Source organism: Drosophila montana, unplaced genomic scaffold, assembly GCF_035044405.1.
Source record: "Drosophila montana isolate Dmon_TW-CO22-7 unplaced genomic scaffold, ASM3504440v1 contig_3848_1, whole genome shotgun sequence".
NCBI classification, from domain to species: Eukaryota; Metazoa; Arthropoda; class Insecta; order Diptera; family Drosophilidae; genus Drosophila; species Drosophila montana.
In genome coordinates this window covers 4827511-4854564 of record NW_026998720.1, presented here as the reverse complement: position 1 = coordinate 4854564, position 27054 = coordinate 4827511, and the positions used below count along the sequence as shown (strand labels likewise).

The following is a 27054-nucleotide window of genomic DNA, read 5'->3' as shown; positions in this document are numbered from 1 at the left end:
CATTTAACGTTTGGCCTTTTGCAGGAATCGAAAAGTTCCAAGATTATGGAATCGTTCAAGAACATGGTGCCCCAATTTGCCACGGTTATACGCGAGGGCGAGAAACTCACGCTGCGCGCCGAGGATCTCGTTCTGGGCGATGTGGTTGAGGTTAAGTTCGGTGATCGCATACCCGCCGATATTCGCATCATTGAGGCGCGCAATTTTAAGGTGGATAACTCATCACTGACTGGTGAATCGGAGCCACAGTCGCGTGGCTCTGATTTCACACACGAGAATCCCTTGGAGACCAAAAATTTGGCCTTCTTCTCAACCAACGCTGTGGAGGGCACTGCCAAGGGTGTGGTCATCAGCTGCGGCGATCACACTGTCATGGGTCGCATTGCTGGCTTGGCCTCCGGTCTGGATACCGGCGAGACACCCATTGCCAAGGAAATTCATCATTTCATTCATTTGATTACCGGCGTCGCTGTGTTCCTCGGCGTTACCTTCTTTGTGATTGCCTTCATTTTGGGCTACCACTGGCTGGATGCTGTCATCTTCCTTATCGGCATCATTGTCGCCAACGTGCCCGAGGGTCTGCTGGCCACTGTCACCGTGTGCCTGACCCTGACTGCCAAGCGTATGGCATCGAAGAATTGTTTGGTGAAGAACTTGGAGGCTGTCGAAACCCTTGGCTCCACCTCGACCATCTGCTCCGATAAGACCGGCACCCTCACCCAGAACCGCATGACAGTTGCCCATATGTGGTTCGATAACCAGATCATTGAGGCCGATACCACTGAGGATCAGTCGGGTGTTCAATACGATAGAACCAGCCCTGGATTCAAGGCGCTCTCTCGCATTGCCACTCTCTGTAATCGTGCCGAGTTCAAAGGTGGCCAGGATGGTGTACCAATTCTCAAAAAGGAGGTCAGCGGCGATGCCTCTGAGGCTGCGCTGCTTAAGTGTATGGAACTGGCCCTGGGGGATGTGATGAACATTCGCAAGCGCAACCGCAAGATTGCCGAGGTGCCATTTAATTCGACCAACAAGTATCAGGTGTCCATACACGAGAACGAGGATCCCAACGATCCACGCCATCTGCTGGTCATGAAGGGTGCTCCCGAACGTATTCTCGAACGCTGCTCGACCATATTCATCAACGGCAAGGAGAAGGTACTCGACGAAGAGATGAAGGAGGCATTCAACAATGCCTACATGGAGCTCGGTGGACTTGGTGAGCGTGTGCTTGGCTTCTGTGATTTCATGCTGCCCTCCGACAAGTATCCTACCGGTTTCAAGTACAACACCGATGAAATTAACTTCCCCATTGATAATCTGCGTTTTGTTGGCCTCATGTCCATGATTGATCCCCCACGTGCCGCTGTGCCTGATGCCGTTGCCAAATGTCGTTCGGCTGGTATCAAAGTCATCATGGTTACCGGCGATCATCCAATTACTGCCAAAGCCATTGCCAAGTCCGTGGGCATCATCTCCGAGGGCAACGAGACCATTGAGGATATTGCCCAGCGCCTCAACATACCCGTATCAGAGGTCAATCCCCGCGAAGCCAAGGCCGCCGTTGTCCACGGTGCCGAGTTGCGTGATGTATCCGATGAGCAGCTGGATGAGATTCTGCGCTATCATACTGAGATTGTCTTTGCCCGTACCTCACCACAGCAGAAGCTCATCATTGTTGAGGGTTGCCAGCGCATGGGCGCCATTGTGGCTGTCACTGGTGACGGTGTCAATGATTCGCCTGCCCTGAAAAAGGCTGACATTGGTGTTGCCATGGGTATTGCCGGCTCCGATGTGTCCAAGCAGGTGCGTGCTCACATGATTATTCGTTTTCTAATCTATATTAATTTCTATACCGACTGGTTGCAGGCTGCTGACATGATCTTATTGGATGATAACTTTGCCTCTATTGTTACTGGTGTGGAGGAGGGTCGTTTGATCTTTGACAATTTAAAGAAGTCCATTGCCTACACACTGACCTCCAACATACCCGAAATCTCACCCTTCTTGGCCTTCATTCTGTGCGATATACCACTGCCACTGGGTACAGTTACAATTCTGTGCATCGATTTGGGTACTGACATGGTAAGTTTGGCCTCTGGTTAATTGTAACCCAATAACTAATCTTAATATTACGTGCCTAAGTGTCTGAGCAAGTTAAATGTAAATTGTTTAATTCCCCAAGTCAAGTCAGGTAGCTTCTTAAGTATTACCCATTTATAACATGTATTGTAAATTGTAAAAATTGTGCTGCCTGCCATGGGCAGATACCAGCCATATCGCTGGCCTACGAGGGACCCGAGGCGGATATTATGAAGCGGCGTCCACGCAATCCCGATGTCGATAATCTAGTCAACGAGAGGTAAACAGCGCACAAGTACGCTGTAATTTACAATTAGGCTTGCCACAGCTAGTTGCAAGCAAGCATATTTATCGGCCAGTTTAAGGCTAAACTCTTGTAGCTTAAGTATGCGTTTAGTATGTATATAATGAAACTCTCTTAATTCTATTTCCAAATCGATTGAGCAATACCAACACACACACACACGCACACCCGCAGACAAATATGCTCTGTAGATGTGTCCTCATTGTAAACTGAATTGTAAAACGTTTTGCTAATATTACCAACTGAAATAATCCACAACCAGGTGCCAGCCATATCATTGGCCTACGAACATGCCGAAGCCGATATTATGAAGCGTCCGCCACGTGACCCATTCAACGATAAATTAGTGAACTCAAGGTGCCAATCAAGTCAATTTCTACCTCACACACACACGCACACACACACACAATCACACACATGTGCACACTTAATGAAAAAAATACTAAACAAATCGCGCAACATCGTAAACTATAACTAATCGATGTCTGTGTATGTGGCTGGATTGTAATTAGCATTAACGTTAAAAAAACTAAACAAAAAAAAAAATCAAAAACAACAAAACTTGCAGCGCAAAGACAACTAACTAACAAGTCGTTCCATAATTTTTATGGTTTACTAAAACTTACTCTTAAGATTATCATTTACAAAGTTTAACAATAATCTATATACATAAAAAGAAAAGAATAACATTTCGATATCATTTCTGTAACATACCAACTCGTTAACTCGAGCCATTTAAATCATTATCATCTGCATAATTATCATCCTCACTAGATCGTACATAACTAGTCCATTGCCATACAGTTAACCAGTCTAACCAAACAGTTCTGGCTAGCCCCCAAACCCCCTCTATCATGAGTTCATGCATCAACATTTCTGTACATTTGACACTATTTGACACAGTTTTTATTTTACAATAGTCTTGACGTTGTTTGCATTATTTTGGCTTGCGATGTGAAGGAGACTTTTTTGACTTTGTAAAGTATATATTCTTGATCAGTTTGCTTTTCCGCTTCTATGCAAACTTGTCTCTAAGCTCGAACCTTACCTGGAACCTGTCGACATAGGCCGGCGTGCATTAGTACGCTTTTTATACTCAGAACCTATAAAAGCTAGAGACTGAAATTTTGATCGGAGTTCCTCCTAGTGCCAGCGCAGTACGAGTTTGTTTCTGATAATCGATAACTTGCCCGTTTCCAAGCAATCAATAAGAATCGATATTTAAATTCTGTTTTTTGAGCAAATCAGTTACGTTTTAATGGATAGTCAACAAAATTGACATGAAGCTTATAATCTTATAAAGATTTGACTTCTTTATATTCTAGCAGATATCCGTCGACAAATGAATCTTTCTATGATAAACTTTTCCATTTTGCAAGCTCAGCAATAAGTCTCCTCACATGACTGACAAACCGTAAGCTGTATAACCACAAGGCTATTTAATTTTCGGCGTGCTGAATATACCCCATTTCGTTTGTCTTATTTCTAATTCTTGTAACAAAATTGGCCAAATAACACGCGCACATACACCACCACATTCTGCCTATGTGTAAATTGAGTACAGTTAAAAAATAACAATAAAATTCGCCTCTATTCTAACGCTCTAAATGTTAATTGGTGTGCGTTGTAACTGTCTATTTTTTTATTTATTTAAATCACAGCCCAATTTTTTTTTTTATTTTTCTATAGCCTCTTTTTACGCCCCTTATTATATATATATTTTGCTGAATTTAACAAAAAAGAAATTAACATTTGCAAAACAACTTGTTTCACGTACATATTTGACATTAACATCTATTGATTGGCATTAATTCTTGTTTTTCAGCAATTATCTAAATTAACTGCACAGAAAATCCGTAGCAAATACTTAGTACACCAAAGCTTAGACTAAAAAAAAAGATAAAAGGAAGTTCTTGAAATTTACAAATAATGCAATTTCTTTTAATTTCAATATTCGAATTACTTTTTATTGTTTGTAAGTCTTAAGTTATTTAAGTTTGCCACACAAGCTACTCACAAAACTGCTCGAAAATCCCAACTAGAACTATACTCATCCAACAGCTGTCTTAAGTTAGCTTTAAGATCTGAAGCTTAGTCTATAAGTGATCAAAGGTTTTACGGTCCCTTCCCCTAGCAATTCCACGGATTTCTTATCGTTTACCCAAAGGAGATAGGGAGTGAGAGCGAAGGAGAGAGAGAAAATGAGCGCGCAAAAACTTAATTTTCCATAATTTATCATATTTATTTTTAATTTACTTTTTATTCCAATACCCGGTTTTTTTTTACTCTGCGCTCGCACGTTTAGGTGCCAGCCATTTCCTTAGCATATGAGACGGCTGAATCCGATATTATGAAACGCCAGCCCAGGAATCCCTTTCAAGATAAGCTGGTCAACGAAAGGTAAAGTTTTTCTTTGTGCTGCCCAACAACAACAACTACAACAAACAACAAAATCAAACATGAAAAGCAAAAAAATACACAAAACATACTAAAAAGAAAAAGAGAAAGTTAAAAGTAAAAGTAAAAGTGAGCTGCGAATGAACCAGATAGAAATTTTATTTTATATTTTTGTCAGCAATTTCTTCTAATGCAACCATATTTTTCTCTTCTCGCAAAATCCAAATTTGTATTTGAAAATTTCGAAAAAAGCCTTTTTCGGTCTAGCTAAATTTGAAAGCAAAGTACGCTGCCTATATTCAAAGATCTTATTACGAACTACTTTTGTCTACTTAACTAAGAACTACAATCCTTTTCCCAATAAGCTTCACTACAATTTTTTTCTAGCCTCAAATTACTTTTACTTTTTTCTGTTCCTTTTTTTTTTGTTGATTTTGGTAGCCTCCTTTTTTTCTTATTTTCTCTTACTATCTGAAATATTGTTTTACTTTTTAATAATTTATGTTAAATGTCTAGCAGAATTCTATAAACTTTTGTTACATGTTTTATGTTTTTCCGTGTTTTTTCATTTTATTTCTTTCCTCTTATTTCTCTTGAGCATCTTCAAGTTGCAGCTAGTTAAATGTTGAAAGTTGAATAACGTAAATGTTGAACATTTTTCTAGATTTTCATTTATCTTTGTCTAAATATTTTCTCTAGTATACGATTTGCTATTGCCCAACTTCCAAAACGGTTCAAATCATGTATTCATTTTGATTCCAAATCACTTCAAGCTGACGTAGTTTACCTTAACTTCGAGAACTTTTGCTCTAAAAGAAGTGACTTTTCTCAAATCTAAAATAATTTTTTTCATCAAAATTTTGTTTATTCATTTTGAATTTTTAACCTTATTTCTTAAAGTAATTTGCGATTTTCTTATTATATTATTATGCCATGATATAATACTATATACAACTTAACTTTTATGCGCTTACTCGTATTCCCATATATATATCCATATATCTATACAATATCTGCAGATTAATTATATAATTTCACATGATTTTCTGCAAAACATAAATATAAAAAAAAATGAAAATGTGTATCTCAGAGTCGCAAACGAAACACAAAGAAAAACTATTTGAAATACTTATTCCGGTGATTTACATGTATATAAATCAGATCGATCTCTCCTTGAATTATGCACCGCATTTGGAATATATAAAGAAATTGCGCCACCAATTTTCGTATATCGAACCACTTTTGCTCTATGTTTCATTCACTCGAACCATCAACTCAATTTTGGCGTGCTCTTCTGCTTCCTCTTAGTCTCTCTTGATATCTTGCTTAAACATATATATTTATATATCTATACTCTGCTGTCGGTGCTCCGAAACTACTTTCTACTTCCCTTTGATATCTTTGCTTGTCACACTAATTTTTTTTTTCAAAGCCATAAATCGCCTTTTGACTAAAGCCTACTTTTGTGACAGATGAAGTCAACTTTATTCGAGATTTATTTATGTTTTTTTTTGTTTTGAAAGGTAAGTCTACGTTGTTTCGCCTACCGCCCTTACAACTGAAAGATGTTATTGTGGAACTCAAAACAGAGAACGTTATATACTTAGTTTAAACATTAACTTATGATAGTGCAGGTTTAACTATAAAAAATACTAGTCTTAAAGTTATGTACAATTTTCTACTACTACTGTAAATCGAATTAAATGCATTCCTAGCAGTAGTTAAATATCTTCTCATAACTCTTCATATACGTTATCATCAAGCAACATCTATCACACAGTCAGTCATTCCTGGAGATTATGAAATCTCTAACAAATATTCTTGACCCATCCAGTCCAATCAATCAATCAATCGCACACACAGACTTCAACAATCATAAAACTTTCTTTTGGTTTGTAGTTTACCAAAACACGTCAATTAATAGCCACAAAATGGCGCAAGTTTTTCCTAGTCTTAACTACATATCCTTACTTATATAAACAAAGCAAATTTAGTGCAAGTTAAGTTCTAAGCAAACTCTATATATACATATCTCTATATATATACCAAATCCAACGTACCCCACTCTTGTAACTCCATAACGAAATGAATTTTGTTACTCGGTGGCTCGACTTTGCTGCCCAGTGTAGTTTTAGCTTCAAAAGTACGCAGAAGCTAAACACAATTACAGTTAACACTTTAAAAAATACAAAAATAATACTAAAAATACCAACTTGACTCTATATACAACATATACCAAATGCAACTGACCCTTTCTCTATCTAAGTACTAACTAAATTATACATCAACTATTTTAGCGCATTTAAATCTACATATATAAATATATTAATATTTTTTAGTATGTAACAAGTATTTATTATATACATAATGCCAGCAAAAGATTAAGCGTCAACTTTAACCAGTTTTTACCTTTTCGTATTTTTCCCTCCACCAATTTTTTTCCAACTATTTTTATTATGTCTTTCTTTTGATTAAACTAACAAAACAAAAAATTGTCGATACTTGCAAACTGCACCAAATGAACAAATCAATAAAAACTTGCGCAAAAAAAACTGAAAAATACCGAAAAATACTCAAATAATACCGCAAGATACCGGCCATTTCACTCGCTTACGAGCAAGCCGAGAGCGATATTATGAAGCGTCAGCCGAGAGATCCATACCGCGACAACTTGGTCAACCGCAGGTCAGGACAAATCTATTACGATAAGGATAAAAAACAAAACAAAAATACCAAAAACAAAACATTTAAGTATTGTTTACTTTTAGTTGTTTAGTTACAAATACTAGAAAACGAACAAACATGCAACCATTTCTTAATTTCCTATTTACAATTTGACATTCGACCTTTGTTTGAGTTGTGTGTGTTTTGTGTCGCATTCCCCCTACCCCCACCCGCCCTCTTTTATTCAAACCTCTTTCGCCCAATTTGGCCAGCCACAAAATTGTAAAAAGAAAACCCACACGAAATTTTAGTAAAGCCCAAAAAAAAAAAACAGATAAACTTATCTTCGGAGTGCCGAAGCTTAAATACCCTTGCAGTTATATAGCTGATGTGAATTTTATTTCTGGAAAGCCTTAATATGTGAACTGTATGACATATAGTGCCCTGAAGTTAATAAAATCTTATCAAGTTTCAGTACGATATCTTTCAATTTAATTAGCCAATGTGCGATCTTCATCATGATATAATGGTCCGATATTAATAAGCTTTGGTTTTTATGTTAGGGGCGATAGTTCCTTTGTCTGCTTCTTTTGTCTGCTGTAGCTAGAGTAGTTCGATTCGGCCAACTTCAATATGTGCACTGCCTATAGCAAAAACATAGGGGGTTTGGGGTTTGCTTCTGCAAGGGTATAAAACCACAAAATGCGTTTGTTTGTTTGCCTATGCATTTGTTTTGTGTTTGTTTCGTTTGGGTTTGTTTTCCCAACTCTTCTTCTTGAACTCGAACAATCAAAGACTTTTATGCGTTTCCTTCTTTGATCTGCGTATTACATATTTGTCATTTATTTAATGTTATTTGAGCTCTCAATGTGGAATGTAATAAGAAAACTTGTTTCATTGATATTTTGACTAAAAAATCGTTTGTGTTTGCAAAATTCTAAAATACAAAATAACCTCTATATTACCTATATTACAACTATGACCGTTATTATTATTTATTGTCAAAATTTCTCCAATTATGTGTTAATTGTTTTGGACCTTTTGTTATAAACAAATTCAATGTGCATCAAATGTTTGTGTGTTAGTCGCACAATCTAAACTTAAAATATATATTACCAAAACGGTTTTTTTTTGAAGAAACGCTTCTAGAACTTGTTCTGGGAAATGCTGCGCATAAATAGCCAAAACGAAAAACCAAACACACTCAAACACAGACACACACACACACACTGACAACAACAAGAAGAGACTAAACTTAGTTAAACCTAGTCAACAAACAAACAGACAACAACGCGAAGCTTACTGCTGTTACTTTTAGCCCAGTTTAGTGCGTTATTTAGTAGTTGAGTTTGTTTCGAGTCAATAAGCGAAAAAAAAACCAAATATATAATGCTTCTGTTGTGTTCTACTTAGATGATATACTCACACACACACACATATGTATTCACTATATAGCCAATATATCAAAGTTTAAACCAAGTCTGGTGCCGCAATGTCGCAGTAAGTCTCTAGGTGGGCTCGGTTCTTAACAACAACAACAACAGAAATGGATTTTCTTTTTTATTATCTATACCATATTATTTTAAGTATGAATATGTCTTTGATTTTTTTTCTATTATGTTTATATGTAAGTTTTTCTATATATATATGTTTATATGTTCCTAAGTTGATTTCCTTCAAAACTTCTTTAAGCGTAAGTAAATGGAATAAAAAAAAAGAAAAACCGTTTTCTATAGCTGTATTTGCCTGAACTACTTTGTGTGCTTTTAGTTTTGAAACAGCTCGCACTGCATGTTTTAGTCTATCAAATACTCTATAATAATTGTGTATATACATTGTTTATGTCCTAGCTGCATGTTTTTAATCCGCTGTCCAATCCAACCCCAAAAAATAAAACTAACCAACTGAACTTTGCTTTTCACAACAAATACAAAGAAACAGATTCTTTGCGCTCTCACGCTTACATTAAACGCGCTTTATTTAAAATATAATAAACACAAAAAAAAAGAAAACAAAAGATTTTGACTAAAACACAATCCACGCTATAATCCGTAAAGTCTAACACCTTTCAAAAAAAAAAAAAAAATTCATAATACCAAAAAACAATAAACATTCATTATAAAAAAAAAATTATCTATCGAAGAGCTTAAAGGTAAAGCGGCATTTGTTATAGTTACTAACTTTTAATAATATTAAAAAAATATATCATATATAATATTATATATATTATGTCATATTATATATAATATAATATGAGCACTGCACGATACGCTGCAGCTGGTATTGTTCAGGGTTTTCCTGTAATTTTCTTTAGCTAACCACCAAAAAAAAAGGAACTTGTTCACGAGTCGAACCTATGACGCAACTTCTAGTTCATTTACCGAACTTGTTGATTTACATGCGTGAATCCACGCTTAAAGCTTATTTCCTCTTTTACTTTAATTTTAAATGAAACTATTTCTAATTTATACAGTAAATGTAACTAACTATATAGTTAGTACAAAGTAAGAAACAAAAAACTGTTTCTACAATTTACAAATCAATTTTTTTTAAATATCGCATTAAATTTTGTTTTAAACAATATTTGAATAATTGAAAATATATTAGCAAAATATAAATTTAAAGAAAAATATGAAGACGTTAAAAACATAATTTATAAACAATTCAATTGATGCTATTGCAAATTGTAGAATAGAACCAAATTTCAAAGAACAACCTGGCTGAATCGAATCCTGAGTCGAGCCGTAGGTTTGAACCGTGAATCGAACCAACAACCTTTTTTTTGGGTTTGCAGCCTTGCTTTAAAACTTTACGTTCTGCTTCAATTATCTATCCAAATGTTTGTTCTACGCAAACCCTTTGCTTTATTTCAATTTAAATTTTGTTGTTTTGCTAACAAAAACCTTGAGCAACTGCTTCAAAACAATGCCCAATCTTTAATGCTCAAGACTTGTCTTGCGCCCTAAATCCAATAAAAAAAAATATATTAATAAAAAACATCAACAAATGCCACACAAAATATAAAAAAAATGTTGCCTGAGCTGCTTTTTAACTTCTTTTTGTTTGCCTTTCATTTTTTTTTTTTGGCCATTTGCAAACGGCTTTAAACAGATTGATTTCCATGGCCTATGGACAAATTGGCATGATCCAAGCCGCCGCCGGTTTCTTTGTGTACTTTGTGATTATGGCTGAGAACGGGTTCCTGCCCATGAAACTGTTTGGTATACGTAAGATGTGGGACTCCAAGGCTGTTAATGATCTAACTGATTCATATGGTCAGGAATGGGTGAGTGCTACGAACTATATTCTATTATATAATCTACATATATACACTGTCTGGGGAGATCAGCTCTTTTATTAGCACAGTTGATGCCCGGGTGTAAAATCAACAGAAAATTGATTCTGGCATGCATGCGGTACTTTTTTCGTTACTTGATGCTTGCAATTTTTAACATGTTAAAGCTTAGAAAAGGGGACAAAGCGTAGTCGATAGCTGGAGTCGATAAAAGTCTTCTAATCTTAATCTAATCCTTATCTTAAAACCGCGAGGTTCTTGAAATAGCCATACTGTTATTATTAATAGTAAAAATAACAGGCATTGACCTCTAATCGTCCAGCTTAACATCATATCGTATATATACTAATTATGCTTACGTTCTTCTCTTAGACCTATCGCGATCGCAAGACCTTGGAATACACCTGCCACACTGCCTTCTTCATATCGATTGTGGTCGTGCAGTGGGCCGATTTGATCATTTGCAAGACGCGTCGTAACTCCATTTTCCATCAGGGCATGCGCAATTGGGCCTTAAACTTTGGCCTCGTTTTCGAAACGGTGCTGGCTGCCTTCCTCTCATACTGCCCCGGCATGGATAAGGGTCTGCGCATGTACCCACTAAAGTGAGTTGTATTATGGCATTTTATTTCATATATCAAATTTTAACCCGATTTTATTTTCGGTCTTCGACAGACTCGTCTGGTGGTTCCCAGCCATTCCATTTATGTTGGCCATCTTTGTGTATGATGAGACGCGTCGTTTCTACTTGCGTCGCAATCCTGGCGGCTGGTTGGAGCAGGAGACATACTATTAAACAGCTACACACACATACACACACAACCAACACACATCTACACCCACACACCACAAACACCCGCAACCAGCAAAGGCAACAAATAGTAATTGTTTATTTAACACAAAGCCACTCACAACCACAAGTGCAACCACAGCGAACACACTATTTTGTGTGGCAACAACAGCAACAACAACAACAGCAACAAATAACAACAACAAAAACAGCTATAGCATAAAACATATTTCAATATGTTTTAAATTTTAATTTAATTATTTAAAGTAAAAAACAAAAACAAACAAAAATGCAAGCGATAATTATTTTAAACGTTTAAGTAAATTTAAATTATAAATTATAAAAAAGCTATAAATAAGATTTAAATAAAAATAAAGTAAAAACTACAACAAAAACGAAAGAAAAAAAAAACAAAACCAAAACAACAATTTTCGACAACAACAACAAACCCACAAACAATAAACTAACAAACAAGTTTTTAGTAAAATTATTTAACAAAAGGCATAAACAACAATATTTAATAACAGATGCTATACAAAAAAATATAAACAAAACGAAAAAGCGCCAAGAAACAAAAGCAAAGCTAAGCGCAACACACTCCACACACATACACAACGCATGAAGAGACAAATTATATAAGAAGTTTAGAGAAATTAATAAAATAAAATTTCAACAAAAAAAAAAACGAAAATTTTGACAGAAAACAAAAACAAAAAAGCAAAAACAAATGAATAAATTAGCGTAGTTACAAAATAAGCAGAGAAGAAGCAAAAGATAAAACAACAACAAAGTAAATTTCGAGCAAAATTGTGGGGCAGAATGCATAAATAAAAAAATTAAAATAAATAATAAAGAGGCAAACACAATTAATATAATTGTTTATATATATACACATATATTATATGGAAACAAACAAAAAACAAAACAAATTTGATTATATAAATGGAGCTATATACAATACTTACGACAACAACAACAAACGAAACCTACCAAACTGGCGGCATAGAGCCAAACGGACCGGCAACAGCAGCATACCCCATGCCCGGACAGCGTATGCCCCGCCGGAGCTGTCAGTCAGCAAGAGAGCAAGAGCAGGAAAATAAAAACAATTTGTTACATGACGAGTAAATGTTTATAAAAGCCATATAAAAAATATACAAATTTAATACTTATGCTTTGTGTGCATTTTAAGCCCAAGAAAAATAAAAACACAAATCTCAAACACACACACACAGCTACGCCCACGCCCACAAATTTAATGTTTGTAACGTTTTACACGGCACAGCCTAAACAAAATGGCGGCATGCCCAAGGCAGTAGCTAACAGTATTGTTTTTTTTTTTTAACTTACGCTTTAAACACACACACATCAAAAATGTGGCTGAAAAGGTAAAAAACAAAAGACTAACAATTTGCGTTTGACTTATTGAAAATGTTGTGAGAAATGTGACAAGCGTGCACAATAAGTCAATCGATCAGTCAGTCAGTCGTTCAGTCACACCCACCATACACACACACACACCCACACCCCCTCCAACACACACACACACACAATTGCAGAGACAAAAATGCGCTGCTGCTTTTCAACTAGTTTCTGATTTGTTTACCTTACATTTTATGATTTAAAGTCGATTTTGTTTAACGATCATTGAAATAAATGATACATTAGTGGATTGCATTATGGCATGTTAGTTATGACAAACAAAAGAATATTATTATTAGTTGTTAACAAATTATATTGATTAATAATAATAATAATAATAATGATGGTGACAATGGATATTGTTGTTGACGTGAACATAAAACTAAACTAAAACGAAACGAAACGCGATGATAAATCCATTTAAATTCATAATGTGAACAACAAATATTTATAGCGAAAGCATAAAAATTCTATAAAAACCTTCGAACGAGAACGTGGAGCAGAAAAACTGTCAAGAAACGAGCAGAAATGGTATAAAATTTGCATACGATATAATATATTACAACAACAACTAAAACAGACAAAAAAAAAACAAACAAAAACATGAGAGTAAACATTTTTAATTTTTGTTCTTTCGCCCTCCGCTGTAAATGTATTTGTAGATTTAAACAATGATTAAAATAAAAAACTACATAAATAAAACTTAAAAAAAAAACAAAATAATTATGGATTTTCAATTTTATTAAGAAAATTAGTGGGACAAAGTTTACATATGCAAATTATTAGCATGCAAATCAAGAGCTTAATCTCAGCTGATAAAGCCATGTCTCTCTCTGCAATTTTATCGTCTACTTTTGGTCCCGCTAGACTAAAAAGAGAGAATTGAGAATTGCATGAACGGAATGGGCAATCGATGTCCACTGCGTTCATGCCTATTGGTCGTAACTGATATCATACTGTTATCTGAGGATGCTGTGAGCGCAGCAGTTGCATTAGTTGTGCGCTCTCAGTTTAGATTGTATTAGTGTGAATGCCGGCTTAGCGTGGGCGCTAACTTAACGAAACAATTTAGTCTGTGTAAGTATATGTTGTTCGATATGTATACACATATATTGAGAGAGGGATATTAAATACATATATAATACAGTGAGAGTGAAAGAGAGTATTATGAAGCTGTTCTTAAACAAGTAATCGTGCTTTTGTTTATCTCTATATATAAAACTGTTTGTCCTGACTGACTGACTGACTGACTGACTGATTGGTGATCAACGCACAGCCCAAACCGTAGGAGCTAGGAAGCTGAAATTTTCACTGTAGCTACCTTATGTGATGTAGGTGCACGTTAAGACGGGGTTTCGGGAAATTCCACCTGCAAGTGTGGGAAAATCGAGAAAAACGTTTGTATGTCACTTTTTTGTTTACCATCCGATCGGCCTCAAACTTATTTTCAAAGATCTTTGTTCAAATTCATTTGAGGGGTGTTTCACACTTTTAGGTAAATCCATTCCTCCTTGGTGGAAATGGGGGTCAAGGATTTGTTGGGTGACGTTTCGAGCTCATATTCGTTTCCAGAGATCTATAAGAAAAATTATTTGAGACGTGTTTCACACTTTTCGCAGAATTCAAACTTCTTCGGGGGGAATACGACTTAAAGATTTTTTGGGCGAAGTTTTAAGTTGTGTCCGATTTGCTGCAAACTTATTTTCAAAGCTCTACATAAGATCTTAATAAATACGAATTTTAGCGATTTGGAAATTCCACCCGTAACAGTGGTAACTTGGCGGAAAACGGTTGTATGAAAGTTTTTTGTTTACGATCCGATCGGCCCCAAACTTATTTTCAAAGATCTTTGTTCAAATTCATTTGAGGGGTGTTTCACACTTTCCGAAAAATCTATTCCTCCTTGGTGGAAATGGAGGTCAAAGATTTGGTGGATGACGTTTTGTGTTCAAATTCGTTTCCAAAGATCCATAAAAAAAATCATTTGAGACGTGTTTCACACTTTTCGCAGAATCCAAACTTTTTCGGGTGGAATGCGACTCAAAGATTTTTTGTTTTACGTTGTGTCCGATTTGCTTCAAACTTATTTTCAAAGCTCTACATAAGAATATAATGAATACGTGTTTCAGCGATTTGGGAAATTCCACTCGCAACATTGGTAAATTGGCGGAAAACGTTAGTATGAAAATTGTTTGTTTACCGTCCGATAAGTTTCAAAATCATTTTCAAAGCTTTTTGAGAACGTTGATTTTTAACATACGTTCCACGGGCAAGGCCGGGTTATACCCGCTAGTACATACATATATATACAAATATTTTTAATCGAATTGAGTAGAATCTCTCTCTCCAAAAGAGTATTATCAATATCTGTATAATATTATATCCCATCGGATTAAGTCCGTCCATTCGTCTGTTCACATAAAAAACGTTTTTGTTTGTCATGATAACTTAGCTCAATTTCGAATTTAAGAGTTGTTCCAGGTTTCTAAAAGACAAAAGCTTATCAGCATCGGGCTATTAAATCTAATATAGATATCTTAGTCAAACTTTGAGTTTACGAGTAAAGAAGATATGGGCTTATAATAAAGCAATCAGAGATAAACTTGAGAGGAAGTACTAACAGTTTTTGTATGGAAGCACTTCTAGATCCCAGCAAGGGTATTTATTGTTCGACGCCACGGGGATGGCCGTTTTTTCTCTTCCTTTTTAACTTTTTTGTTGCTCCTTTTTTCCAGCTGCAAAAGGTCTCCACAAGGGGTCGCTGCGTTTAGGTCTTATTAATTTCCGTTTTGCTTATTTATTTTGATGATGTTCTGCGGGGAGCTTTGTGGGTTCGACTGGGCGTCAGTGCGTCAGCACACAAAGTCAACTCCGCGGCGGAGACACCTTTAAAAAATTGCAGGTGTGTTGACATTAATAGACATCAATAGCTGTGATAAATTAAGCTGAGCAGAAAGCAAGTGCAATAGATTTATTTTCATAAATTACAGCTGTCAATCTTCAATTAGTCATAGATCAAGATGTGAGTGAAACGTTTTAATACTGACTAAATTTGACCTATTCTATATAAAGCTAAACCTTTTTAGGCAATTAGTTGTTTTGGGCGTGATTTTTATTACTGATATAAATGTTGTATTGTTATTAACTAGAAAGCATGAAAATCAAGAAAGATTTGCCACGTTTTTCTATACATCATTATTTCTATCTTAAAATTTAATTATATGCTGATTTTTTTCATTATGGTATAGTTAAAGAAAGAGAGAAAGAGTTGTCCACATACATTTACCATATATTTAAATTTAATTTTTTAATTTTATATAATTTATCTGACATTTAGTATATGCCCATGTTAAATGGCAATTCGCGTACGCTGCGGTCGTGTAGGGCACACGCGAATTACAAAAAGGAACAAGACCTCTTTTCCAATAGACTTAACACGGGCGTCAAAAACTTGCGCGCTTGCTTGTCTTAGAAGAGGGGGGGCAGGCGCTGGCCTAGTGTACCTCACCCCACCTGCCTGTGCCTGCTTGAAACCAAGCCAAGCCCCCCACCCCACTCATCCACCCATCCACCCATCACACAATGCGCCTGAGACAGCTGCATTGAGAATGCAAAAGAAAAGAAGCGAGTGAGAGAGATAGAGAAACCGAGAGGGAAAGAGAGACAGAGAGAGAGAGAGGGAGAACGCAGCAGTGCTGTTATCGCTGCGCGTGTTCCATTGCCAAAACGTTTCTTATCCTGTGCGCCGTGTGGGTTTGTTATCTATGGCCGCGTTTCGTTCTCTCATGCGTCTCCATTCGTTGTGGCACGAAGTTGTTTCCGTCTTCGGCTTTAGCACTCGGCCAGTGGGTTATTCGGCCTAAGCTTTCGGTCAGCGACAGCGAACGCGACAGCGAACGCGACAGTCTTTCATTATCCGGTGCACGAGCGTGTCACATTTTCGCTTGCTACGCAACGAACTACGCAGCCCAAAATAACAACAACAATTAAAACAAAAACAACAACAACAACAAATTAAAAGCCGTTAGCTGCGCTTCTACTATTTTTAGTGCCGAACGTTGCGAGCGTTTTACTATTTTTACTACAAACAAAAAGACAGACACACACACAGAGACACAGACAAATGCACTGTGCATACATTTAGAAGCACAACAACAATAGCGAAGTGAACAAAGATAAAACTAAATTTGTATTTGGTGTAATTGAAAGTTACTATTAAAAAATATTTGGTTAAGTGTTTGGCCGTATTTGTGTGAGTGTGCGGCACAGGCAATGCGTGCGACAACAACAACAACAAAAACAACAACTGCAACAGCGGGCAACCAGAACTAGGCTAAATAGCCTTTGCATACTTTTGGGTGCACACACACACACACAGCGTAAGCGAGAAGGAAAGAGAGAGAGAGAGAGAGTGAGAGTTACACTGCATGGACCAGGCGCTGCGGCTGTGGTGGGGGTCACAGGTCGCCGACATTTGAACCTGCTGACCGGCAGGCCATTTGCTCATCGTTGTTGTTGTTCTTCTACTCACAATTTATATTTTCGTTGCTTTTGGCAAACGTGAGATGAAAAATGTGAGAAATAACACGCCAGCAACAGCAACAACCAAGTGTAACAACTGCAACAAGAAAACAGACAGACGCGCTAAATAAAAGAGTTCAGCTCGCTTTCAGTTCGGTGGTGCACAGTGGTTCATAGCTGCAGTTCAACAGCCCCCGGGCGTAGCAGCAAAAACAACAAAATTTTTTTGGCCGCTGCCGAAGCTGCAGCTGGTCTCGTCCCCAGCTTCGTGTGCGTGAGTGTGTGTGTGTATCCTGCAGCAGCAGCAACCGCAGCGCAGCAGCAGCAGCAGCAGCAGCAGCGAAATTTGTGTCAGCTGCAGCAGCAACAACAGCAACAACAGCAGCATCAACTTCTGCAGCAAGCCGTGTGGCGCCGCCAATGCTCACTAGCCGGTAATTTATGCAACTATCTTTGCAGGCAGCGTCTACTTGCCGCAGCTACTTGCAACTGTCCGCGGCGCCTTTTACAAAAGCAGCTGAAAGGCACATTACGCATACGGCCGGGCTTACCTTAACAATGCTGCGTATCCTTTTGAGCCGTTTGCGAGCGCGTGAAAGTTGCCAGTTTGTTGTTGGTATACCCTGTAATCATGTTAAATGCCTAAAAGGGGGTTTAAATTTTGTGCAAATATACATATGTTCGTCTTTCTAAATCGATAATAATCGGTTATCCATATCGCTTTAAAATCTTTGAATTTAGCTCATTTTTCGTAGATTACTAGAATTATAGACACAAAATTTGGCTTATACGATATCAGAAAGTACACACATAATCCAGAATCTTAAACTTTAACAATACCTTTCCCCACTTCCGAAAATTGTAGAGAACTGTTTATCTGTAGATATAACCTTGGGCTTTGGTATATACACACAATTGTATGCCATATATAATACCTAAAACATTTCATTTTGATCAGACCATAAACATCGAAGTTATTTCCAAAACTGTATATTACCCAGTCGGACATTTTTTCTGCTGTGTTTTGCTATCGATTAAGCTTAGTCGCTTTCTCTAGCCCGCTTTTGTCATGTCTGGCGCTTTGCCGTTTTTGTTTTGTTTTTATAGTTAGTTGCGCGTTTCTGAACGCAGCACGCACCACATTGTCTTCGGCTGGCCTTTGTGGCACTCAATTGTAGCCGCACACACACACACGCAGAACTTTAGTGCAGTGTGCAACACAAAGGAGTTGCAGAAACTAGGAGGACAGCAGGAGCAAGGCCCAGCTGGTCGCCACTTGAGTTCCGCTTTGCTTTTTGCGTTTCCGGCATGTCGCACGCTTTTCATTGTTGTTAAATTTTACTCGCTGCCTCCCGACCTTCCCGCTTGCCACCTTTTCTTAACCCCTTTGTCAATGCAAATACGTATATCAGTCAAATTGTTTGTCGTTTCGTTTGTCATTCAGTTAGCTACATTCGCGTCTCACTTTGCCCTATCTACTACATGCACTGAGCGAAATAAACAGCTATAAAAGTTATCAAACGTCCGAACTTGGCGAAAAATCAATATTGTTTTATTTATTATGTTAATGTCCATAACATAAAAGGCTATTTGATATATAATTACAAGACCAAGGCGGTAAAAACTCCAACTTTGAACCAGAAGCTGGTTCAAACCCCGAACTGCAGTGTTTATTAATTATGAACCGAAACTTAAACTCAGTTGCTCAACCAAAAAAATTTAAAACTAATTCGTAACTGATTCGCCTTAAATAAAATGAACTAAAACTATGTTCATTGAGGCATAAATCAGGTTGACAAATCGAACCTCAAAGCTTTGGGCTTGAGCTACAAACATTTATAAATCTCATAAATAATTTACAATTTTAAATTTCATTTATTTTCTCTGAGTGTCAAAGGTCGAGTGTGTACCTTGTATTTGCAATTTCATTCATGGCGAGTGCTTTGTTTGATTTTGTAGGTATTGAACTATTCAACTCGGCTCGGGTCATTCACAATTGAGCGAGGCTCGTGTCTGCTCGCATTGTCCGAGTGCTGCCGGAGTTATCTAAAGGCGGCACACTCCTGGCCACGTTCTGAATGGCCTGAATGGAGGGCGTGCGATTTTCATTTACATCGGTTGCCATCGTTTTATGGAAATTGTCGCACAATTGGCCAGCACAATGCATAAAGGCATGCGACATTTGCATTGTTTCGTACCTATGGCCACGGATCGATGTCGATTATGGCCATTAACTTGCCATTGAGACAAGTGTCTTGGGCAAAAACTTGAGCCACTGGCAACAACATGACAGCTTTAAGATGTTTAAAATGTCAACTATATGAATGTGTTTGCACGATGTAATCAATATTTAGTTCATTCGAAATTGTGTTTTGCATTGAACAATTATATACTCAAGATGAAGGTGGAAAACTAGCTTTAAGCCACATCGCCTGTAAGCCATAATATATCCTTGTAGAGGGCATTCAAGTTTTGTTACGATATGCGGAATTCTGAGAGAAAGTCATTTATGACCCCACAATATATATTTATTTCTGCTCAGTGTCCACAGCTGAGTCCTTACAGCCTTCCATCCAGTCCATCTATCTAGCTGTCCTTCAGCTGACCTGTGTTGCCTAGCTTGCCAGTGTTTTTAGTCGCTGGTTCTGGGGTATTTCCTAGTCGAACATCCCCGACTAGATCACTCTTAATTGTTTTCAATTTATTATTTATTGATTGTTTCTTTGTGAATGCTTTCATTTGAAGTAAACAAATATAAAAATAAAAACTTACTGCCGTATTTGAACCAGCGACCTGTCCGACGCAGGCTCATGACGTCACGTTTGCAAAAGCACCCTTGGTTGGCTGCGTTGTTGTTAATGCATCGTTTAGAAACTCTGATCAAAATTTTTCTGACTTAAAGGTCCAATTTTGAGGATAAACAGGTGTGTACATAGAGGAATATATATACTATATACATACACTTTCTTGTATATCCAGCTTAGTGTTTTAAGAGCTTAAAGAAAAGTGTGAGCACTTAAAAGCTTTTCACTTGCATATTCATGTGAAAAGAGCCGCATGCTGGCATAATAGTCAGCATGTTATGGCCATGGCCACAGGCAAAACCAAATGCTCGATATGCATGTGCAACATATACACGCCCACATAAATCCACGCCCACACACAGCCACGCATCAGCAGCCGTCGCGCTAAATTTCATGAGCTTGCCATGTTGGCAACGCCCGCAACACGCTGAAGCCACAAGATATCAGAAATAACGAGATTTTGGCATATTTGATGCCGGCCAACGTGGCGTATGAGCAATCAACAACAGTAACTGGAGGCGAAACGCCACACACTAACTTGCATCATGTTGCAGTTGCAGCTGCAGCTGCAGCTGCAGTCCCAAAATTGGTTATTCCCATCGGAACTTGGGCATTTTTCAAGTGTGCATTTTTCAGGAACAGCTGCAAAGTTAATCATAAAACTGACAGTGAGAAATCGCCCACACGCACACACTCCTGTCTGAGAGTGTCTGTGTGTGTGCAACTGCAGCCATTTGCCATTTCTATGCTAAACTTGTACGTGTGTGTGGGCCGAAATTGCGCATACGCCCCGTAAAAGTCCGGTTCGGAAATCTGCTGGCGATTTGATTAAAGCGCAGAAGCCATAAAATACACAGAATATGACGCAAAAATATGAGGATTTGCTTTAAGCCAAATGCCAAGTCGGCCAAAAAGGCAAGGCCCCCACATAGAAAAACAAAAATAACGTCTATCTGTGGAATGCCGAAGGTTGAATACCCTTGCACACATATGGTTTTGGTCAAGAAATCAAAAACTTAGTTTTCAACCGTTTCATCTGATGGGTCTACACGATGTTGTAGTTCCATGTTGATAAGATGTAGCTCTTATGCATGAAGCAGTGTAAAAATTGTCAAGATATCTTGAAAAAAATGAGCGCATTCAAGAGTTGAATTTTCCTTATGCTGAAAAGACGACGTTCAAATGCTCTTTTTAGATAATAATTAGACTTTTTGTTGACAACTTTCTATTGAATATCAGCGAAATTTCTCAAGCTACAGAAATTTAGATTCGCTTAGTTTTATTAATACAGCACTGTTAGCCCTGATTGATTGATAGATTGATTGATTGAACAACATGCAGCCCGAGCCGTAAAAGCAAGCACGCTGAAATTTTCACAGTAGTCAACTTTTATGCCGCAAATGAATATTTAGAAAATAAAAGGTAAAAAATTGATGGAAATCGTTCAGGTTTTCAGGTACAGAGAAAAGGAAAAATATTGGAAAATGATTCCCGCAAAGTTTGAAAATTTGCGGAAAACTTTTAGGCTTCCTTTTCGTTGGTCTCTATTTTATATATCGACAGAGTTTTGCAAAAATTGTCTAAAGACCTGTTTCATCCAATTTGGTGATAAATGGGTGACTAATGCTTTATGGACTGAATCTCTAAGTTTGTTAGCCTTTATGCTGAAAGTTGGAAAAAAAAAGGAGGAAAGCTGAATTTAGTAAAATATAGTTAATGCGCGCAAAGCCGGGCTATATGCGTATATCTTGATGGCTTAGCGTAGAGCTTAGAGAATTTTTATGACATGGCTGTAATAACTCAATTTCTTGTATACTTTATGACGCAGAAAAGGGTTTTTGTTTTTTTTTTGTATGCATGACACATGCCTTGATAATCCTTAGGCAGTGTATAAAAAAAGGACTTGCAATCGCTTGCTGATGATTTCTCATAAAATTGTACAAGGCAGGCAATTAAATCTGTTGGGCTGACGGGGCAGACGTTGCAAGACGACGCGTAGCCGATGATGAAAGCAGCTGAAAATAAAAATAAAATAAAAAAAAGTACAAAGTTAAAAGCATGAAAAGCGCATAAAGTGAGAGGACAGAAAGCAGCACACGGACGCCACAACGGATGCCAAAGTCAAAGTCGAAGCCAAACAAAAGGCGAATTCCGAACAGCTCAGCTGGCGTGAAATGAACAAGCCGTGAAGATACGCGCCTGTTGATACGTTAATGAAGATAGCAGTTTGAAGATATAATATCTAAAATCAGCTTTGACACGCACAAGCTGCCGTCCTCTTGGCAACCTGAAGCGAGCCAGCATTAGATGAGCACGGCAAATCAAAGTGGAAACCTTTAATTTTCTTGTTTTGTTGCGTGTACCCAGTATGTAGGCGGCTGAGGGGACTCTACGAGGTGTGATCCAAAAATGCTGAGAGCTTTGCTAGACTCTGCCCTGGCTACTATTAAGAACAAAGCAATTATCAAATACTACCTATTTTCGTTTGCAACGCATGCCTCTCTGCATTCGCTGTCAACCGGAAAATTCATTGACTGTGCGCACAAAGGCAAAGGGAAATAATAATTTTCCGCTTCACAGACGCACACACACGCACACATGAGCACATGACATATACAGCCAAATTTGACAGAAAGCTGTCTTAAATGCCGCCTGATGCTCACTTTAATTATCTAGAAATTTAATTTAAATTTTATTTAAGCTTTGTGCTGCCTTCTTGATTTAATATGCAACATTTTTTACTCAAATAACAACATTTTCTTGCAACGAGCTGCGCATTTAAATAGGCAGCATGAATTGACACGAGTTATGACAATTGTAATTATCATTTAATTTCTTATATATACTTCACATAAATATTGTTAAATTTTCTCACATACTTAATGATAATATCAATTCAAGTGTAATACAATTCAGTCAAGTTAGTTATTTGGAAAAGTCGGCTTGCTCGTGGCGCTGGATGTTCGGAGAAATTGCTAGTCAAGTGCTTCATTAGAGTATTTTTTTCACAGCCTGAATTTCAAGTGAAATGATTTATTTTTTCAATGTGAGCTTCTTAGAATATACTTTTTGCTTTCCTGCGTCTCAATAACTTAATTGAAATTTGATATAAATTTGATATTTTATGTATTCAGTTGGGAATGTGAGAACATCTATTTATGGCTATAGTATACAGAATAGTATTATAGTCAAATAATTGCAAGCCACGAGAAAATCGCTTCGAACCAGTTACACGATTCAAACCTTCGATATATTCTATCTTGTATCCTTTTTTACATTTGGTATGCCTGTGAAATTTGTTTTTATGTTCTGGCAACAACATGTAGTACTATGTAGTCAAGACTATGTAGTATACAGGATAGTCCTAGTCCTAGACATTGATTCGAACCAGTTGCGCATCTTAAACGGTTCAAACCACTGATACCGAAACTTTCTATCTATTCTTTTTTTTAAAGTTGGTTTGCCTGTCGAGACTGAGTATAAGCTTTGACTTTATATGCTGGCTACAAATATATTCGTCTTCTGGGTTTGAACCGACACGGTTAAAATGAAAGTACAGGGTTCTCACCATTACGGTGTTCTCGTATTAGACCTTATTTATCTAACGATACTTATTCGAAACTTTGCCATTATGCTCAACAAATATATTAAAAAATATGCAATTATGAAATAATACTATTGTAGTTCCGGGTTTGAACCGTTGGGGCTTATATTGAAGTACCGAGTTCGAAGCATTGCGGTCGACTCGAATCTACTTTACCAAACTTTCTCTATCTTCATCTCATATTACAGATTGCTTGTCTGTCAAAATTATGTATTAATTTTGTCTTTACATTCATACAACCCAAAAACTTCCTGGTTGGAACCATAGTTGTTAAAATTGTAATACTGAGTTCGAACCACTGCGGTCGACTCCATTTTAATTGGGCAACCTCCCTAGCTTGTTCTCGTATTACACCTTGTTTGCCTGTCGAAACTTAGTATAACGACACTTGAGGAGCTGTTGCTTTTGTGTATCACTAGGGTGGCGATTAACCGCCCCCTTTATGGAGTTTCCAAGGGGCTAATGACAGCTACTTGGCTGGCGGTCATGTGGTTATAATGATAATGCTGATGATGATGATGTGATAATGGTGATGTTCCTGTGTGATTTTTAGTTAGATAGCGAAAATATTTGCAATATGTGCGCCATAAAGGCGCCTAAATGGCTTTACGGCGCGTACAGTGAGAGCCCGCTAGCAACAACAAAAATTGTTGGCCAAGTCGCTTAGCAAAATATTTGCTCAGTTGATTGCAGTGTCAGCACTGACCATTCCACTGAGATTGATTGATTGACTGCTTGATTGAACAAATCGGACAATAGTTTATTCTTTTTCGCACTTCCACACAAACAATTGCGACCTACTCAGCCATATCAACCATTTATCATCGTATCATGGGGAGCGGCTGCTCAAGACACATATGAATCGCTGTCGTAGAGTTGGTGGGCTTCAACTCTATCGATAAGGTCGAAACTTGCCTGCCGCTGGGTGTGGCTGAGTTTTCCCATCTAAAGTTGAGCGTGCAAAGTTTTGCACGAGCTAAAAATGTAACAAGCCACAGTCGCAGTTAGAAAATAGTTCGCCTTGGGTTCGCAAATAGTTCGATGCCTGTTTTAAGGAAATGGCTGACAGCTACCGGCCAGCAGCAGCTCTTAACTATCTTAACTATGTTTGGCACGTCAGCGCGCACTGTCAAAGTCGCCAACTTGGACAAGATGATGGCCGATTCCCGTGACTACAACAAAAATGTAATCAATAGAAACTTGCAGCCCGTTTGCCGTATACCCTGTAACCAAAAAAAGTGGCTGAGGGTATGCTCAGTTTGGGAGGTGCTAGGAATAGGAGTTTACAGGCAATCTTGATTCAATTTAAAATCAAATATTTATGGTTTTACAGGTTAGCTTCAGAAACTATTAGAGCAAGATTTGAATCTCTATGAATAAAAATTCTCGAGTTAATTATAAAGGAATAATATGGTATGTCATGTAACGGAAAATATTTTAGCTTATTATAAACAAGGAAGTTAACAATATATTGCAACAAAAAAAGGGGGTTATATTAGGAAATATGGCAAAAAGTACGCAAAAAATGCTTTGTATGGGGTATTTGCTAGTTTATCGCGCTCTCCCAAAATTAAAAAGCATTCAAACGAAGGCATAAACGACGCAATCATTTATGTGTGCTAGGGTGAATACATATATATATATATATATGTGCGTGTGTGTATGTATCTGTATCTGTAAGTTATGAGCCACGTTGTAGCGCCCAGACCCCTCCCCCTCCTAACTATCATTGCTTGTTGTCAATAAATCATAGCGAAATATAACAGCTGAAGAAGTGAAAGCAAAGAGGCAAACAACAACAAAATTGGAAACGCTGCATTTTCCATTTGCTGACATTTTATCGCTGCTCGCAGCTCGATGAAAATCAAATCAATGTCAATGCTGTCGCCGTTGGCCATGAGGGACTACAGATGGGACATACAGGCTCCGATTGACATGAGATAAGCGTTGTCCTTGCTGTCCCATATTACCCGGCGTAAAAGTGCGTTGTAATGTGACTAATGAAGTCACAAATATTTTATTTCAATTAAGCAACTTGCAACAAAAGGAATTGAGGCACATTCATTCGTGTCAGTTTTACCAGCTGCTATGGCAAGTGCAATTATTGTTAAGAAAATGTCAGCACATTGGGTAAGGCAACAGTTTATGTTGCTGATAACCAGTGTTAATGACATACACACAATTCACAGCCCGCACAACGAAACACACACACACGCTGCTCATACGAACAAAAGCCCGCGAATGCCGGCGTTGAAAATGTGTTGCATACTTTTCAGGCGGCGGCTGCTTAAAGACCTGTTTCCGTGTTGGCGCCCCCGGGGCAACTGCTATTCACACAACACGCCAAGCACACACACGCTCGCATACACATGTGTGTGTGTGTGCGGCACAGTGTCGCCCGCAGCTGCCGCATCTTGAGGCAGTTTTGTAAGCCTTTGTCTGCGGCCAACTATTAAAATTTGTAACTGCCATTTGCGAGCGCTTCCTGTGCTTGTGTGTGTGTGTGTGTGCTTAAAATGGTGCGAAGTACAGTTATAAATAAGTAAGAGCTCACACAAGCACACACGTTGACACAAGCACGATATTGTTAAATAATAAACAGTTTAGCTCTGACAGCAGCATAAACAGGCGTGAAAATTTAAAAGAAATACAAGGCAAATACCTCTGTGATTGGCAGTCAGGGTTGAAGAGAGAGGGTATCCTATGTACGCATTCAACTGTCAACAGAAACGTTATCCATCTAAGCTTACGCTCACGTGAGGTGGCCGGAGGGTAGGGGGTGGTAGAGAGAAAAAGGACGAGTCGGTGCGGCGACAAGCGGCATTCCAAATCGACGACCGTCATAACGACCGTCATCAAAGTTGTTGTAGGGCAACAACAACAACAACAACAAAAACAAGAACAACAACTCCAAAAAATGTCGCTAATAAATAAAAGCCAACAGCAGCAACAACGGCAACAGGAAAATGCGCTGACAACAGCAACTGTTGCCAAAGCTGCTGCCTGCCAGATGCTACTCTTCCTCTTCGCCTAACTTTTGCCTAGTATTAACCATTTCATCTAGTAACCAGTAAAAGCCCGAGCCGACAACAGGCTGCCTCCTGTTGCCAGTGCTCCATAGCACCATGCTCCATGCTTGACGGCTTTCACAACACAAAATAATCACAATTT

General features: G+C 37.8%; 1 protein-coding gene across 7 annotated transcripts in view; it reads left to right on the top strand.

Moving 5' to 3' along the window:
* Atpalpha (sodium/potassium-transporting ATPase subunit alpha) overlaps positions 1–12095 on the top strand; it is a 34613-nt gene extending 22518 nt beyond the window's left edge. For 4 of the 7 annotated variants that reach the window (XM_064697012.1, XM_064697017.1, XM_064697016.1 and 1 more), the window contains 6 exons: positions 25–1806; positions 1870–2085; positions 2649–2743; positions 10559–10733; positions 11115–11347; positions 11418–12095. In XM_064697012.1, the coding sequence (XP_064553082.1) occupies positions 25–1806; positions 1870–2085; positions 2649–2743; positions 10559–10733; positions 11115–11347; positions 11418–11538 (2622 nt within the window). In that variant the 3' untranslated portion in view covers positions 11539–12095. Of the gene's footprint in view, positions 1–24; positions 1807–1869; positions 2086–2267; positions 2363–2648; positions 2744–4691; positions 4787–7373; positions 7469–10558; positions 10734–11114; positions 11348–11417 lie in introns of all 7 variants that reach the window. The other 3 variants (XM_064697014.1, XM_064697013.1, XM_064697015.1) reach the window with 3 other exon arrangements.
* The last annotated feature ends 14959 nt before the right edge of the window (positions 12096–27054 follow it).